The 18,695-nt window shown below is 33.4% G+C and overlaps 1 protein-coding gene across 1 annotated transcript in view; it reads left to right on the forward strand.

Moving 5' to 3' along the window:
• Positions 1-18,695, forward strand: part of LOC105205641 — an 87,208-nt gene that overhangs the window by 51,863 nt on the left and 16,650 nt on the right. The window contains exons 8-10 of the mRNA XM_011175063.3: positions 6,770-6,870; positions 7,516-7,624; positions 10,108-10,459. Coding sequence (XP_011173365.2) covers positions 6,770-6,870; positions 7,516-7,624; positions 10,108-10,459 — 562 coding nt within the window. The remainder of the gene's footprint in view (positions 1-6,769; positions 6,871-7,515; positions 7,625-10,107; positions 10,460-18,695) is intronic.

The following is an 18,695-nucleotide window of genomic DNA, read 5'->3' on the forward strand; positions in this document are numbered from 1 at the left end:
AAAGTAAGACCAGTTTTTATTTATTTAAAAAAATATTTATTTATTTTTTCAAACCTATTTTGTCGCCTTTAAAGTAATCCTCTCCCGACACAATACACTTATGCCAATGTATTTTTCAGTCCTCAAAACAAGAATTAAAGTTGCTTTCCTTCATAGCGCGTAGCGATTTACATCGTATCTCTTCTAGCGTCTTAAAACAATTTCCCCGCAGTGGTCTTTTGGCGCTAGTCGAGATTTTACACGTTTCAGGCTCAAAATATCTTTCAAAATGGTATTGGCAGATCCTTTTGAAATACCAACAGCAAGGTCTCTAACAGTCATTCGACGATTAGCAAACAGTTTTTCGATTTTCTTGACGTGTTGTTCATCGGTAGAAGTTGATGGTCGTCCGGAACGCTCTTCGTCTTTAACACTTTCACGACCTTTTTTGAACTGTTTATACCACTTGTAAACATTCCTTACCGACAAAACATGGTCCCTGGAGGCTTTCTGCAACATCCTGAACGTTTTTGCACTCGAAATTTCATTCCGCAAACAAAATATAATGCAATTTCTTTGCTCATTATAATTAGACACTGTAAAAGTCGCTCAATGCACTTTTAGCGTCGTACAAAACCAAGCAAATAAAGCAAAAACTAATGAATGTTTTGACATGAAATTTGTCACAGATGTCTGTCACAATGCTGCCAACTTAGAAAAATAATATTTATGATGTGCGGTTTACCCGCGCATCATTTCAATTTAAATTGAAAACTGTCTTACTTTTTAGACACAGTAGTATACGATGCTTTTAACACATTTTATGTATTAAATTCTATTGATTAAATAATTATTGTTTTTCTATTTTTTTTTTTTTTTTTAGATTAGAAAAAGATGTATTATTTGATGATGATACGCGATTTCACAAACTGTCTGCCATCAATTCTTAGACACTTGATCGATTTAAAGAAGCTACAGAAAAATTTGAGCAAATCACAACAAGAACATTGCAACAATAGGTGATAGCTGCTGTGCAACAATTACTCTCAACATTTAAATTTAAAGCACGAAAAACGTAGATTAATGATTTTAAACAAAAAATAATAATCGTCAACGACGGATTACTAAGTATGTTACTAAAAAAAAAAATTTTTTTAAATGGATGAAGTTTTGGATGCAGATAAATTTAGAAAACGAATTAAACCATTTTCACCCAGATTTAATAATTAATACAGATCAAAGTAGTTGCCAATGTCAATCAATAATTGATCGAATGTTAGCACAGAAAGGCACAAAATCTGTATTTGTTAAAAAGAAAAATCTTCACAAAATTTCTCATTCATACACGGCCCAATACGCATTAACTTGTTCAGAAAAACTAGTACTAAAAGTATTTCTTTGTTTACAAGAAACTGAAGACAAATTAGGTCCAATAATTCAAAAACAAGTTGATGCTCTTGTTGCCAAATTTGGAAATGTCATCGTCAAATGCTCTAGGTCAGGAAGATTAACTACAAATATCTATAGAGACTTCTTAAAAAAAAGATTACAGCCATATATAAAAAAGAAAAAGTTTTTATTAATAATAGATTCTTGAAGTGGTCAAACAAGTTTAGCAATATACAATAAAGTATTTAAAAATGACAATGATCTTCCAACTTATCAAATAAAAATTATTCTGCCAAGGTGTACTCCTTTATGCTAACCTTGCGACGTATACTTTTACAGACAGATTAAGAATTTTATCAAAAAATTACAAAATTGTACCTATCTCCTTAAAAACAATAGAAAAATAGCTAATCCTAAAAATACTATTAAAATACATTCTTCAGTTTACAATCAATTAAATACACCAATCTTTTGTAATATATTAAAATATGTAGAGGAGAAGAGGGTACTATGGCTACTGTCAACAATATGGCTACCCTTATTACTTCCGTTATTAAGTGACATATTCTAACAATATCTTGTGGAGTTATTCGTTTAATAGTCAGTTGCTTTTAGTGATACTAATATGCCAGTACATAATGAGTATAATTTTGGGTTATACAAAGTTAAAACAATAACATGGAATTTTGTTAATGTTTTTTTAAGCAAAATTTTTATATTGAAATATTTCTTCGATAAATCGATTATCACTCTAAAGATCGGAGTTTAGAAACATTATAAACATCATTTTATGCTTATGTTGTTTAATGTTAAACAGGGATAAAATGATATTTTTAATGAAATTTCTAATGGTATTTTTAAAGCTTTTGAACGCGAGAAAATTCTAAACAATGGAAAATTAAAAATATATAATTTTGTAACTGTGTAGGTACTGTGTTTTTTTTTTAATTAAACTAATTTGTTAAAATTATTTTTATAGATAGCCATATTACAACCACTTTTTTTCTTCCACGATTATACAATGCATTAGATTTTTATAAATCACGTCCTAAATAATAAAGAAGAAGAAGGTAATATGGTACCCATTTTCATTTTATTGAGTAACTTTGTTTATAATTAATATTTTCTATTGAAACTTGAACGATTACGTTCGTCAGAGTGTTGTTTGACAGATTCTAGACTCAAAGTAATGAAATATTTATTATTTAGGACGTGATTTATAAAAATCTAATGCACTGCATAATTGGTGGGAGAAAAAAGGTGGTTGTAATATGGCTATCCATAAAAATAATTTTCAAAAATTAGTTTAGTTTAAAAGAAACACAGTTGTTACAAAATTATATATTTTTAATTTTTCGTTGTTTAGAATCTTCCTGATTTAGAATTTTCTTGCGTTTAGAAGCTTTAGAAGTGCCATTAAAAATTTTATTAAAAATATCATTTTATCCCTGTTTAACATTAAACAACAAGCATAAAATGATATCTCTAATAACTAAACGCCGCTCTTTAGAATGACAATCGATTTATCGAAGAAATATTTTGATATCAAAATTTCGCTTGAAAAACCATATTAACAAAATTTCATGTTATTGTTTTAACTTTGTATAATTCGAAATGTTTAGACATTTGTATATACATATGTATCACTTTTACACAGCGTTGCCAAATCAACTACTAAGCAAGTCAAGCACAAGACTACGGATGCTTTGACTCACTCCGTAACTAGAGAACCTCCTTAACTTTGCATAACTCGAAATGTATACGGCCAAATAAAAAGTTAAATAACAAAAGAACACTCGAGTGTATGTGCCTTCATGTGATAATACACTCGAGTTTAAGAATAATGAGAAAGTGTTTGTAATTAAAGGTTAAAAGTGAAGAAGTTTAGAAGTGCTCAAAAGTAAAAATGCCTTAAAACAATTGTCAATCATTATGTATTGGCATATTAGCATCACTAAAAAACGGCGATCTACTAAACGAATAACTCCATAAGTAATTGTTAGAATACGTCACCTAATAACGGAAATAATAGGAGTAGCCATATTGTCGACAGTAGCCATAATACTTTCTTTTCCTCTAAATATTTCATCACTTTGAGTCTAAAATCTGTCAAACAACACTCTGACAAATGTAATTCTATTGAAACTGACAAGTTTCAATAGAAAATATTAATTATAAACAGAATTATTCAATAAAATAAAAATGGGTGCCATATTACCCCCTTCTCCTCTATGGTTTGCATTTCAAATAACAAATGAAAGAAGTCTTTTTAAAAACGTTAATGAAGTTTGTTTTCCAAATTATCTTAAATAAAATGTAAAGACTGTGCACATAAAATGTCAATAATTTTATGTGCATGGTGCAATGAACCATTGTGTTTTAATTGTTTTTACGATATCACCTTAAAAGCTGTAAACTAATTGTAAAATATTGTAAATTTTTATTGCAAATATATTTTTTATTTTTATTTTTTAGGTCTTTTATTCCTGTGTTTTATATCTTTTGTGTTCATGAAAAATTTTAATTTAACCAATAGTAGAAGAGCATTTTTTAATTTTTTTGATTTAAGAAAATAATATATTTTATATTAAATAATTTAAAAAATTTTTTAAATTATATATAACAATTTAAAAACATAAGATTTAAATAAAAAAAGTCTTATCCTCGGAGATCAAATCTGGGACCCCAATCGTACCAGTCGACGTCCTAACGCCCCACGCTACGCCACTGACTTGACAATCATTCTTCTCTGTAATGATACTATACAGGATGTCAGAAAATATTCACTTATTCTCTTGTGAGTTGAAGAAAGAAACAGAAATGACTTATCCGTCTCACCTAGAGACCCTAGTTGCGATCTACTAGATGCTTCAAAGCTTCAGACACTATCGCTACAAATGCTTTCTATAGTATAACAGAGATGCACTAACAGTCACGTGATCGTAATATTTCACTGATTGGCTAGAGCTTTTGCACGTGATTTAAACCCGCGTAGCCACATAGTGCGACTACTGTCAACATTGACTCTCGTGAAAAAGATTAGTAAGTCATCCTCTAATGTTTTTTTGTATATTTATATAAAACACTTTGCATTGAGTTTCTATCAGCAAGGACACTTTAAACAAAAATTCAGAATATTTCATTCAATTCAAGAATACAAATTTTAAAAAATAATCAATATAGAGCTGTCATCATGATCATTACTAGAATTTAAAATAATAAAGAAACAACTGTTTATTCAGTACTGAGGTTGTAGTAGAAACCCTGAAAATATTTGTATCTGTATCTCAAAAATAGAATCAACTGTGTGTGTTTAATATTGTTAACAAAATTTTATATTATGATTTTTGTACAAAGTTTTAAATTTTAATATATAAATAATAAAGTATAGAAACAATATGTAATAAAAAAATATTTATTTATTTCTTTTTCACATTTCTATATTAGTATTAAACTTATTGTTAGGTAACTACACGAGTTTAAATCACGTGCAAAAAAACTCTAACGAATCAGTGAAATATTACAATCAAGTAACTGTTGGCGCATCTTTGTTTACTATAGTGTCTCTAGTCTCACCGCACCGTCTGCTGCGGCTGTCTCTGACTTGGCGACCGACGGGCGGCCCCTGCGTGCGGTGGGTAGGGAAAGTTCGTGCTCGTTTATTGACTTTATTAATTTTTATCTTTGTAACTATTATGAATTTGGAAAAATGGTAAAGAAAAAAACTTTTTTTCTCAGTTTGACTTGCTCTATTAACCCACGAGAGCATAAGTAAATATTTTCTAACACCCTGTAGATACTGGAAATATTTAATCGTCATTTTTTCGAAAATGCCTAATGCAACAAACAGCTTTACTGTAATAAATGTGTGAATGAATACTACACACCCATAAAATTTTATTAAAATTTGTGATATACTTGTCAAGAGCTACTCTTGTAAGCAATTAATATCCAGTCTCCACGCCTCTCTATATTCGTATGAATGTATAGTCTGTCATCAAAAGATTAGAACACTTTTTTCGATAATTTTCGGAATACATTTCTTCGTTTCACATTGTATAATTTATAATTTACGTCTATATTATTTTGACAACTATCCTAACCGCTCTTTATATGCATCCAGAGATGATGATTTGCATTATCAAAATTTTTCTGCGTTCCGAAAAAAAGTATTGCAACTTATTGCAACCTTTTATTGACTGACTATACTATACATCATATTTATTAAAGAAAGCCTTCTTTCATTTGTTTTATTACTTTTTTCTTAAAAAATCTAAAAAACTGCGATTTTTAATTTTTTCAAAAACTACTATTTTCCTTTAAGATCAAAAGTATTATAGAGTTAGTATAATTGTGTAAGATTTTAAGAGCGTAGAATAGTGTCCTAGTCTATAAATAATTTGATATGAAGAAGTTTGTCCATTTTCGACTATCCAGTCATCAATCGTATATAATTTTGTAGATAATAATGGTAGCATTACAGAAAATATAGATTTAGATCCTCAAATCCCTGCCCAAAGTAATTCTGACCTCCTAATGATGTCATTTTATTTGTTCGACGCTTCATCATCAGAGCTGATCAATATGGCAAATATTAGATTCTGGAATTAAGAATGGGATGTTCGATTTAAAAACATCGATGTGACCTTGGCGGCGCCATTCAAGGTCAACCAATGGTACCTTCTTGTGTTCCCCTTCAAATTCTACAACTTTTGTTAGAAACATTTTTCCACATTTTCTTTTATACTTTACGAGATATTTTGATGCAAAAGTTAAAATGGAACATGCATATGTAATATTTCTCAAAGCTCGAATATAGTAGATATGTTAATAAAACACGATACCAAATCTACATTATAGCAGAACGTAATATTTGTCGTATTAAACAGCTCTGATGATGAGCCGTCGAATAAATAAAATGACACCTTTAGAAGGTCAGAACTACTTTCAGCGGAAATTTAAGGATCTAAATCTATATTTTCTGTAAACCTACAATTATTATCTACAAAATTATACATGAGTGATGACTGGACGTGAATAGCCCAAAACCATCTATAAAACTAAAATTCTTTCAATAAATAAAAAATTACAAATTACAAATCGCAAAGAAAAACGAGTTTTGTTAGCGCATCCGCGAAGGTGACCTGATTTTACCAGGCAGAAATTAAATTTGCATATATCAAATATCGAGTTTTTACTCCGCGGTTTTTGGAATAGAAAGAATGCCACTCAATGCACCGACGCGAAATCACGCTTATATTTGTATACTTCCATGGGACTTTAATGTACTTCCTCCTAATTAATAAATGCCAAAATTTACGATGCGTGCTTGTTGATGCTTAACATATTGTCGCTCACGTATGGGAATCACACAGTCGCATTGATAGAATATTATTTTTAGATCATTACAGTGTACTTACCGATCAAGAGCCTCTCTATCAGTTTTATGCGGCTGCAGTAGCTCGTGTTGCCTTTGAATCAGATTCTGAAGGTTATGAAGAGGTAAGAGATTATCTTACATTTAGGCTGCGTTCGGAGAACACATTATTTATATTAATGCTATTCTGTTTTTCTATCTTTATCAATCATTAGATTTAAAGTTAAAATAAAATGGCGCTATAGCGCTAATAACACGCTTCGCAAACGCAACATTAATTATACTTAAAATTTAAATATAAGCTATTTCCACAAAAAACTTTTCCAAATTATCTTTACTAAACAGTTTCAGGATTGCTTTCAAGAAAATGCAATTTAAAAACTAATATTTTTATTAATAATTTTTATTCTAAACGACATATGTTAATACATTCTTTATACAATGGCTACATTTCGATACATGCTACCAGTATTAAAAACTTATAATTCATGTATACTATAAATTTTTAGTACCAACAGTGGATTTCGAGACAATGTAATGAGAAATTCTTATTGATCCTACTTTCTTTATGTTGTATAATATAGAAATTGAACTATTCAAAAATTTCTTTTATTCTACTTTTATTTCCTTTTATTAAAATATTTTTTTAATTTTTTAATTTGTAAAAAATTATTTTAAAGATTACGGCCAATTATCTCTTTATTTTATGATTTATAGAATTGAACATGTTACCTAGCTTATAATATTGCTATATAATTTTCCATTTGCAGGTAGAAGATATGTTGCAGAAAACGGAACCAACCACAGCAGATCTTACCAGAGCAGGACAAAGAATGCTCTGGTGTCATACTCCACAAGTGATACACAGTGGCCTCTTACGTAAGTTAAATACTATATTTAATTACACAAGTATTTTTAACACTTACTCGCCATCATAATTTGTTGTACCTCTCTCGCTATTGCAGGGTCACTCGCGTCTCATATAGCACAAAATATTATGAAATATTTCCAAAAAATATTATGAAAAATATTTTAAAAAGGTTTTAACAATACTTTGAAAAGGTTTTAAAAAATGAAAATAGTAACATTTCTAAAAACATTTTAAAAATTTGTTAAAAATATTTTCAAAAATATTTTTTATACCACTCAAAAAATATTATGAGAAATATTTTAAACAATATTTTGAAAAGGTTTCTGCTAATTATTTTCAGAATACTTTTGGAAATATTTTTGATAGGATCTAGCGGATATAGAAATATTTTAAAAATACTTTTTATATATTTTAAAAATGTTCTACTTTTTATACAAAATATTTTTAAAATATTTTGTGCTGTGTAGGGTGGAGTTTTACGTTTTAATTAAAGAGTATACCATAATGAGATAGTTTTCAACCGTAATTTTAACCTTCTACAAGTAAGCAATTAAAAAATTAAATGGCAATAATAGTTGATAAAACTATGTAATTTTGAAATATGTATATAAAAAAATTACGACAAGGGTAATTTTTTTTAAAAATCATAACTTTCTTAAAAATTATCATAGAGAATTGATTTAAAAAAGGAATTAAAGTTAAAGGATCATATTTTTGTAAAAAAATGTTTCATTAGTTTGGATTCATAATTTAATGTTAATTTTGCAACTTTAGCACGTCCACCCGCCAAACTGAAGTCAGTTGTGCACTGTAAATTTTTGACACCGGCAAAGCTATTGAAATAACGAGTAACAAGCGCCATTGCGGCGCCATATTCTCCTATCAACAAAGTTTTTTTCTAGGTGGGACACAGGCGCGTGTAGCACATACTGTACTAGAAACCCTCTCTTATTAGAGGGTCTCTATACTGTACCGGTGTACGCGACGCGGAAAATACTCGGACGCGAATAATTCCACGATGGCCAATAAGGGTTAATAACAATTAAATAATATGAGAAATAATTCGCATATTACAAACCAATTAATAATATTAGATCAATAAGAGTAAGATAAATATAAGTTCTTTTACAAAATTTTACAAATTTTAGAAATAGGCAAAAATCTTCACTAATTAATGAGATTGAGGAATAAAGATTAAAATTCGGTAAATATGCCGACGAGGGGAGGCAGCTCCAATGACCTTGACCTTGACATATGTTGTCAAGATCATGTTCCTAACCTCCAACAAGTTTAGTCGTCGCTCGCCCTTTGATAAAAAGTTACAATTATAAAAAGTTTGTGAAAATTACAATGAATTTTCGACTTTCCACGCGGGACGAGGGTCTATATTATTGTAACTATTGTTTCATATGGATACAGAAAATGCGTGGGCGGAGGAGGGGCTCCGCGTTTTCTGTACTACATGTGAAAATTTGTGTGCGTGTGCGTTGCGTGTGTGTGCGTGTGCGCGTGCGTGCGTGCGTGCGTGCGCGCGTGTGTGTGTGTGTGTGTGTGTGTGTGTGTGTGTGTGTGTGTGTGTAACATATTTATCCATTTATATGCTTTATAGCTTTCTCAATCCCATGCGTGATATGATAAATTTACCACGTAGCGATATTAGATTTGAAATTATTGCCAAATTGTAATTAAAATGGGATTAGGTTGGGTTAAGAAAAATACACACACACACACACACACACATTTTCACGTGTGGTACAGAAAACGCGTGGGCGGGGAACGGAGCCCCTGTTCTCTGTACACATATTTTTATGTGTATATGTAAGTATATGTGTAGTTATTATTTTTAATTTTCACAAACTTTTTATAATTATAACTTTTTAATGAAGGACGACAGCTGAAATTTATTGGAGGTTACTCAGGGCCATGGCCCTGACAACATAAACCAAGATCAAGGTTATCAGGTCTGCCTCCCCCCATCGGCATATTTACCTAAAATTCTATAAATATTTAGGTAATTTATGCATATTAAGAGATATCGCGCCGATGACCTTAGAGTGGACCTCACTTTGCATAGAAAATCGCACTTATATAGAACAGAACAATTGTAGACCTCATTTCACTTTGTAAGTAAGGGGGGGGGGGTGGACCTCGCTATGTGTAGGAAGTTGTAAACTCGTGTGAATTAGTACACTGCTCATCATATATAAGGTGTCATATAATGAAAATAATAAAATTTTGAATATGAGCTTTATGTTAGTATATCTCGAAAGCTATACAAGACCGCTGATTAATAAAAAAAAGTTAATCAATACCCTTGCATCTAAAACATATCAAGATTAAGGTTATCGGCACATTGTCCTTTGTGCATAATTGTCAACATTTATATGGAAACTGTATGGAAACGTACATTTGTTTTACTATTATTGACCTAGCATTAATTATTATTATTAATTTGTTGGTTACAAAAAATTAACAAAATATTCAATATTAGAAAAATTAACACCAGAAGAGAAGAAGATTCAAGAAGCGAAGTTTGAAATCTTGACTTCCGAAGCATCATATTTAAATTCTCTTCGAGTCCTAGAGAACGAGTTCCTCAATAATCATATACTAATGAATGAGATATTAACCCCAATTGAGAGAAAGAAATTGTTCGGTGGAGTTCCGAGCGTATTGTCGGCATCGAAAACGTTCCTAGCTGAATTGGAAGCCGTGTGGAGAGAAGATCCGATGTTACCTGGCTTATCGGAAGTCTTGCTGAAGCACGCCGAAAAATGTCAGGCCATATACGTGGCATATTGCTCGAATCAAGTTAGCATTGACACAACCCTGAAAGAACTCAGGTAAAATGATTAGCGATGTCATAAAATCGCTTTTTATATTTGTGTTCTACAAGATTTAGATAATATATATTTTTTCATTTCAAAACAATGATAAATAAATACTAGAGGTGTGTGAATAGTTCGAATTCGAATAGTTCGAAAATTTTAAATCATTGATAGTTCGATTTCAAATCGATCACCTATTTTAACTTTATTTACATCTCTTGCGCGATCAATTTTGTATCAACGCATACTAACTCTCATGCATAATCATTTATCGATTTCCAAAACTTTTCTAAATTTTATAAATAATTCAAAAATTTATGTACGCAATAGACAATCGTTTTCATAAATGTTTCAATATTTTATAGGTTTGATATAGAATTTAGAACAAAACTTAAAATTGCTTCATTATATTCTTTTAATAAAGTGCACTAAAATATTAAGATAAATGTACCAATTTGTGGTCACCAAAGATTTGGTTTTCAAGTTAATAGTAAAAATGTCATTATAAAAAGTGGGCCAGTAAAACCACTTAATTTATGTCTAAATAATAGAACCTTTTCAAAACAATATTTTCTTATATTTTTTGACGCGCTGAATTATTTGCAAACGCGTTAATTTCAAAATGTATTGATGAGAAAGTATTGCATATCGCATTCAATGTAGCAATTTTTCGTCGAAATCTGAACAAAAACTCGAGAATACATTACACTCTTACCTTTTCACCTTTTCTTTATCTTTATCATTTTCTTATTCTATCCCTCTATTTGCGCGCACGTGTGTGTATGGTACACGCATGAATGTACAAAGTGTTCCGAAAGTGCCTGTTAATATTTCGGAAACTAAGCATTTTATAAAAAATTTTTCAGACAAAAGTTGTAGGGTTTAAAAAAATCTATTTACTAATCTTATTATATACTAATAGATATTGATCTTATCCAAAGAAGAAAAAAAAATTTTTTAATTAAAATCTTTTTTGTTATTTCTTAGAATATGGCATCCAGAATTGTCAAGTTGTGACAATATTTGCTTGATATAAAAGCTCTACAGTCTATACTTACAAAATTAGAGTCTCCAGACTGTAGAAACATTACACGAAGAAACAACATTGAGCTTTTAGAATTAAACTTACAATTACACACCTATATGAAAACTGTATACAAAAATTTATTAATATATGTATGCATACGATATTGATGTGGTAATATTTAATGAATTACTATTTCATAAACCGTACGTACGTATTATAAATCGTATGTGTGTAAATTATTGTTTAATCAATAAAACTCACAGTCAATAAGATTTCAACATTTTTTTAATAGTTGTAAAAGAGTCATTGCACGTCATTCCAACTAGTTTACAATTAGTCGCTTCACATTTTTTTTAAATGGATACTGTAATTACTTATTTATCTATGTTTTGAGAGTTTAAAACAAATTTTTAAAAAATTTTTAACCTTACATTTTACTGTGGCGGCCATTTTAAGTCGGCGGCATTCGACTTTTTAATTTTCAAGTCTTTATTTTAATTACTATAATTCTTATTCTATTTGTCCGATTTGAATGAATCAAAAGCCGTTTTCTTCTACTTAAAATGCTCATTTCTTTAGGTCATTGCAACTTTCTCCCTAAAGTTAATAGTTTTTATGTTATTTCATGATATATTATTTTGCATTCTTTTCGAGATACAATATTTTTTTCATGTTTAAGCCAAAATTTTATCACGTAGAGAACAAAAAATCTTAATTGTTTTTATATGAATGGTGAGGTATCAGATAAGTACAAAAATAACAACTTTGAAGTGTTTTATGCCTTGTTTTTTCTACAGGTTTTCAAAAATGAGAAAATTGTAAAAGAGTTTAATATTTGGTTAGTTATAACTAAAATAGGGGACCTAGAAAAATCTGAAATCTGCACCTTCGTAAGACCGTTTTATATGTTCTACATCAGTGTTCAAAGTTAGTTGCTCATTTCGAGCCGATTCTCGAAGCGATGCCCACTACCCCCCCACTACCGCCCGCCGCTCGAGCCGGCAATCACGGCGCTCTGCATCAGGAGCGTCCCTGAGTGATAAATACGCTGGTAGCGTACCATAGTTCAAACTTGATAATATTGTGTATTTCAGTACATAGAACATGAATATGAATATAAAATCGACGCTCTTAGGTAAAAAGTTATAAAGCGTTAAAGATTGACACGTGTGAAGTTAGGAAATCTTTCACACAGATGACATAAAAAGACATGCGAACGTGTATGTTTGCATTTGTTCTTTGTATACCTATATTTTTTTTAAATAAATGAAAGTCTTAATAACAGCTTTTATACAGTCTTTCAACTTGAAACATAAATTTCGGGATATACCCGAACTAGTTACGAATTACCCCGGGCTTGGAGCTATTCGTAATTTTTGGCATTAATCGACATTTTTATATGTGCTTCAAAGCAAGTACACTTCCATGTTCTATCTATACCGGCATTGTGAAGGGGAAGATTCAACCTATCAAACCGTTCCATGTTTCTTTTTTTTTTTTTTTTTTTAATGAATATAGGACTCAGGAGACACAAAAGAAAAAAAGGTCTAACGAATAGCCTCGGTCTCTTCTATATATATAGTGTCCCAAAATAATCACTTATGCTCTCGTGAGTTGATAGAGCAAATCATACTGAGAAGAAAAGTCCTGAGCCCAGCCCTGGTATATGGAATGCCCATCTTTCCAGTGCCGCAGTATCTCTTGCTTGTTTAACGCTCTTCTCGCTTCCACCATCTTTTCGGTGACCAGCATGTCCTCACGGATAAGCCCCTCCTTCCATTCATACATGTCCAACAGAGAACCCGCCATGTAGACCCATGGAGCCGATTCTACCAGTACATACGCCGCCTTCCAAGATACAGTGCAATATGCACGAACCACCCTGATGGCCATTTTGCGTTGTTCCCTGTAAAGGAGACTTATGACTTATGTTACGCTTATTGGCCACCAGAAAGCCATGCCACACCAGTGCTCCGTATAGTGCTATGGATCGCACCACACCCATAAAAAAGTGACAAACCTCTATCGCATGAGCCTTCCAGATTTGGCATTATGCGATCAAAACTGCTTACTGCGACACTCAGCCTAGCAGCCACCCTTTTAAAATGAGGCCGAAAGCTCCATTTTGAGTCTAGGATCAGTCCCAGATATTTCATTTGGGACTTCACCTCTATCCGAACCATGAATCGCTATATGGAACTATCTAGGTCCCCTTTCTCTGGATTCCCCTCCCCCAAGCCATAGCGCCTCCGTTTTGTTAAGAACCACACTTAAGCCCAGGAGACAAATTCTTCTAAGGACGAAAGCCAGCCCCGTGGCAGCGGTACGCCTGACTTCCCTCCAGCCGTCGCCAGAGATGACCACCAAAGTGTCGTTGGCGTAATACACCAACAACACCCCAGCGGGAAAGGGCTGTCTCAGGACTAGGTCGTATCCTACGTTCCACAGGAGTGGTCCTAGAACCGACCCTTGCGGACCCTCCTCCCCCTACTGACTTTCCTGCGCATAATTGTCTCAATCATCTCTGTCTCTACATGTTATCACACGCTTCCCGAGGTATGCCCCAATCACCTTCCTTGAGGTACTATGAAATGCCCTTCTTCCGAAGCCCTTCCCTGATTCTTCCCCAGGGTATTGAAGGCATTGGATATATCCGAACTCACAGCCAACACAACCCTGCCTCGCGAGACCGCTCTCTCAACCAGAAACCTCAGTCGCCGGATCGCTCGAACGGTTGACCTCCCCGGCCAAAAACCAAACTGGCAAAATTCCATATCGGGGCCCACTGAGGACATGTGCTTCATAAGGCGGCTAGCAACAACCCTCGTAAACAGTTTTTCCGTCTCATCTAACAGGTAAATAAGCCGGTAAGCCAAGGTCTTCTCCGCGGGCCTATCCTCCTTGGGAATCAATACGAGATTGGCCTCTTTCCAGGGAGCAGGGAACCGCCCCATCTGAAGACAACGGTCAAAGGACAGACGTCTCAGGCGATTCTCCAAAACGCTCAAAGCCATCGCCCAGACCCTCCCAAGGATTCTGTCCGGTCCTTATCTCTAGGGACAGTGTTCTTCCTCTTCATTCTTTTCACTGTCTTGGCCAGCTCCTCGTCGGAGACCTCAAGATATATGGTCCATCCCACTCTTGTTTTCACCAAGGTTGGGTTCTCTCAAGAGTGACCCATCTTCTCTGCATCCTCCGGAAAGAGAGCAGTGACGATTTCTCTGAGAAACCCCGGTTCCAAAATCTCTGCTGTGGACGGAATCCGATAGCGCATGGTGCGATAGCCCACCAACCATCTTGACTTATCTAACCCAACCAACGAAAAAACTCTAGGCAGCGGCCGCTGTGAGTGGTGTGCCATCGGTCCCGTGTGCTATCGGGATCCGCTTCTCTGCTGTTGAGGGCGCCCCCGGCCAAAGCTTATTTCTGACTATATAGTACGGATGCCCTCAAGGATCCCTGTCCAGTGTTCCCAAAAGCTCACTCCAGACCTGAGCTTTTGCCTTAACAATGGCTGTCTGAAGTGTCATTTTCCTACTCCAATGCGCGGAGCCCCTGCACGTGATGCGAATATTACAATTTCTGATTTAAAAGAACAACGATTACAGCAAATTCTCAAATTAATGTCCCTGTATAATCTAACAATATGCTAGATGATCAGAGAAAATTAAAATTATATTCCTACAAATTTCATTATATATTGCTCTAATTTTGTTTGTTATTCGTTGACGCAAATCATCAAGATTTTGAGGTTTCATATTATAAATTCTACCTTAAAATATTCCCACAAAAAATAGTCGAGTGGATTTAGTCGAGTGGATTAGATCGGGTAATTGTGCTGGCCATTCAATGTAACCTTTTCTTCCTATCCACCTATTTGAGAAAACTTTATTCAAATATTGGTGTACGAGTATTTGCAAATTGTAGTGAGGTGACGCCCCAACTTACTGATACCAAATATTATTATAGTTTTGACAAGCAATGTTCCATATTACCGATACTACACTCGTCAACAAAAATAGGGGACACTTTCCAGACACCAAAAATTAAGCTATTTTCAAATGGCTGTAGCTCAGCGAAAAATCATCGCAGATAAAAAATGAAAAAAACATCTTGAAGCTTGAACTTTCAACTTTAACGCTGAATTGACAGATTTTTAAAATGCGTGCGTGCGTGCGTGCATGTGTATCTGGATGGGGGTGCGTGTGCGGGTGCGTGTGCGTGTGTCACAGAGATAAGGACCTTGCAGTTTGTCACTTCTGCAGTATTTAATGACTCTAAACCCTCCCTGCTGTGTGTGTGTTTGTGTGTGAGTGAGTGTAGGATAAACACTTGCAATTAGTAATGTGTAACTTGCATCCAAAATATTAAATACTGCAGAAGTGACGAACACACATATACACACACACGCGCGTGCGCGCGCACATACACACACATGCACACACACAATGTGCAAAAATCCGACCAGCAACCTCCACATAGTGCACTTTGGGTAATACTAATGTCAGTGGTAAGCGTAAGTTTTCAAAAAAATGTAAAAAATGTGTTTCTTCGAAGTCTTGTAACTCGGTCAAAAAAAATTGTAGGAAAATTTTTAAAAAAGCATTTTGTAGAGAAAATATCATACTTTATGGCATTTGCATTGTATTTCTCAAGAAAAAAATTTTTTATTGAGCTACAAGCTGTCAAAAATACATAATTTTAAGGAAAAAACAGTGTATCTTTTTTGAGACATAACACTGAGAAATTGAGAAAATTTTTGAAAACCATTAATAGCATATTAAAGCTGAATCTTCGAGCTTTAAAATGCTTTTTTTCATTTTTTGTCTACGATAATTTGGGTTTATTAAAGGATAAGATAGGAAGGTAGAGGAAGTAAAGATAGGTGGTACAAATAATTAGAAGAATAATAGTAAAAATAATTATTATTAGTCAAAGTAAGGGTATTATTTGAAGTATTAAAGAATATTTAAGTAATTAAACTATTTTAAATTGATATTTTAAGGTTATAAAAGATTAACTAATTCTTTATTATGGAGTTGGGTCATTAAAAATAGATAGTTAATTCTATTATACATTGATTTAAAAAATCAATACTTACATATTCAGTCATTTAATGAGGGGGCAGGGGGTTAGTTATTGTTAATTATATTTAATAGTCAGTTTGTAAAGTGGGGGAAATTTTTCACAGAGTACGGATATTATTTGTAAAAAATGCAGGTTGGGTTTCAAAGTTGTGTAACTCAGTTAAAAAAAATTATGGAGAAGTTTTAAAAAAAGCATTCTGTAGGCAAAATTTTGTAATTTATGAAGATAATTTTTGTTTAAATTATTTGACAAAAATTTTTTTGTCGAGCTACAAAGTGTCAAAAATACGAAATTTTAAGAAACGAAACAAGGTATGCTTTTTTACTGCATAAGACAAGGAAGTTAAAAGAATTTTAAAAATCTGTCAATTCAGCGTTAAAGTTGAAACTTTAAGCTTTAAAATGCTTTATTCATTTCTTATCTGCGATTATTTTTTGCTGAGTTACAGCCATTTGAAAATAGCCTAATTTTTGGTATCTGGAAAGTGTTTCCTATTTTTTGTTGATGAGTGTATTTCATTTTGAAGCATGGCTAACAATAAAAAAAAATGCTGTGACTGGCACAATCTTTTTAATCTTGTGTTTTTATTTTATCTAATTTTTTAACAATATAAAAATAATTACAATTAAAATACCCTAGTAGCATTTTCTGGCATTTTCTGCAGGACAGAATCTGCGTGCAGTTAATTGCAGTAGAATTGAGTCAGATGTGTAGAAGATTATTTCCAAAAGAGCTATGCTGGCAGATTGCTAGCAGATTGCTTCAATATTCGTGCACTGTACTTGTATATGAACTGCTTGCAGAAACTTAGTACAGATATTGAGCTATCTTGAAGCAGATTCTTCCCGCAACTGCAGTCTGTAAGCAGTCTAGCAAAGTTCTTCAGCAGAATAACATAAGATTCTTTTAACAGAAGTAGCGCGCAGATCTTGTGCAAATATTGCACAAATATGATCTGCAGATTTCTGTAAGTTTCTTACAACAGAAATAGCGCGCAGATCTTGTACAGATATTGCACGAATATGATCTGCAGATTTCTGCAAGTTTCTTACAACAGAAATGACGCGCAGATCTTGTGCAGATATTGTACAGATTCTGCTTAATCAGCAGCAGAAAGATCTGCTGCCACCGCTAGGTGGCTACGCCGCGGAAGATCTTCTCGTAAGTGCGGTCACAGGCGTTATATCTAGGCGCCACTGCGGCCGACTTCTCAGTTCATACTCCAGTGAGATTTTTATGAGCTCCATGTTGTAACCTCGAGACGAATACTCGCTCTTATTTTTTTTAAACATGACGTTGAACGCTGTTTCACATAAAATTTTATATTTTTACATGTAAATAACAATTTGTATTGTTATCTAATCTTGTACATACGAGGTGTGTTCAAAAAGTATCGCGAATTTTGAATTTTCGCGGGTTACGTATATTCGAATTTCGATCTTTTTGTGGCGTTATGTTGGTACTCATGTCTCTCACTTATGCCGACAAGCTCGGCCATTTTGAATGTTCACTTAATTGTTGACAGCTGCTTTGCTTGCACGTGTTTTGGATCGTCTTCGATTTTTACCTATTCAAAAAAATGGATCAAAGAACCTGTATCAAATTTTGTGTGAAAAACGAAATTAAGTGCGCGGATGCATTCCGAATGTTGACTGTAGCATACGGAGAAGCTACCTTGAACCGAAGCAACGTTTATCGGTGGTACAAAATGTTCTCAGAAGGCCGAGAAGATGTGAACGACGAAGAGTGTGCCGGACGCCCGAGCACTTCAACAACAGACGAAAAAATTAATGAAGTGGAGAAAATGGTATTGGCCAATCGTCGAATCACCGTTAGAGAAGTTGCTGAGGACCTAAACATATCGATTGGCTCGTGCCATTCGATTTTTATCAATGATTTGGGCATGAGACGGGTCGCCGCGAAATTCGTACCAAAATTGCTCAATTGCGACCAAAAACAGCATCGCATGAACATTGCTAATGAGATGTTGGACTCTGTCCGCGACGACCCAAATTTGCTCCAGAGGGTCATAACTGGTGACGAATCGTGGGTTTATGGTTATGACGTGGAAACCAAAGCTCAATCATCTCAATGGAAGCTGCCGCACGAACCAAGACCGAAAAAAGCGCGCCAAGT

The sequence above is a fragment of the Solenopsis invicta genome, chromosome 1 (genome assembly GCF_016802725.1).
Source record: "Solenopsis invicta isolate M01_SB chromosome 1, UNIL_Sinv_3.0, whole genome shotgun sequence".
NCBI classification, from domain to species: domain Eukaryota; kingdom Metazoa; phylum Arthropoda; class Insecta; order Hymenoptera; family Formicidae; genus Solenopsis; species Solenopsis invicta.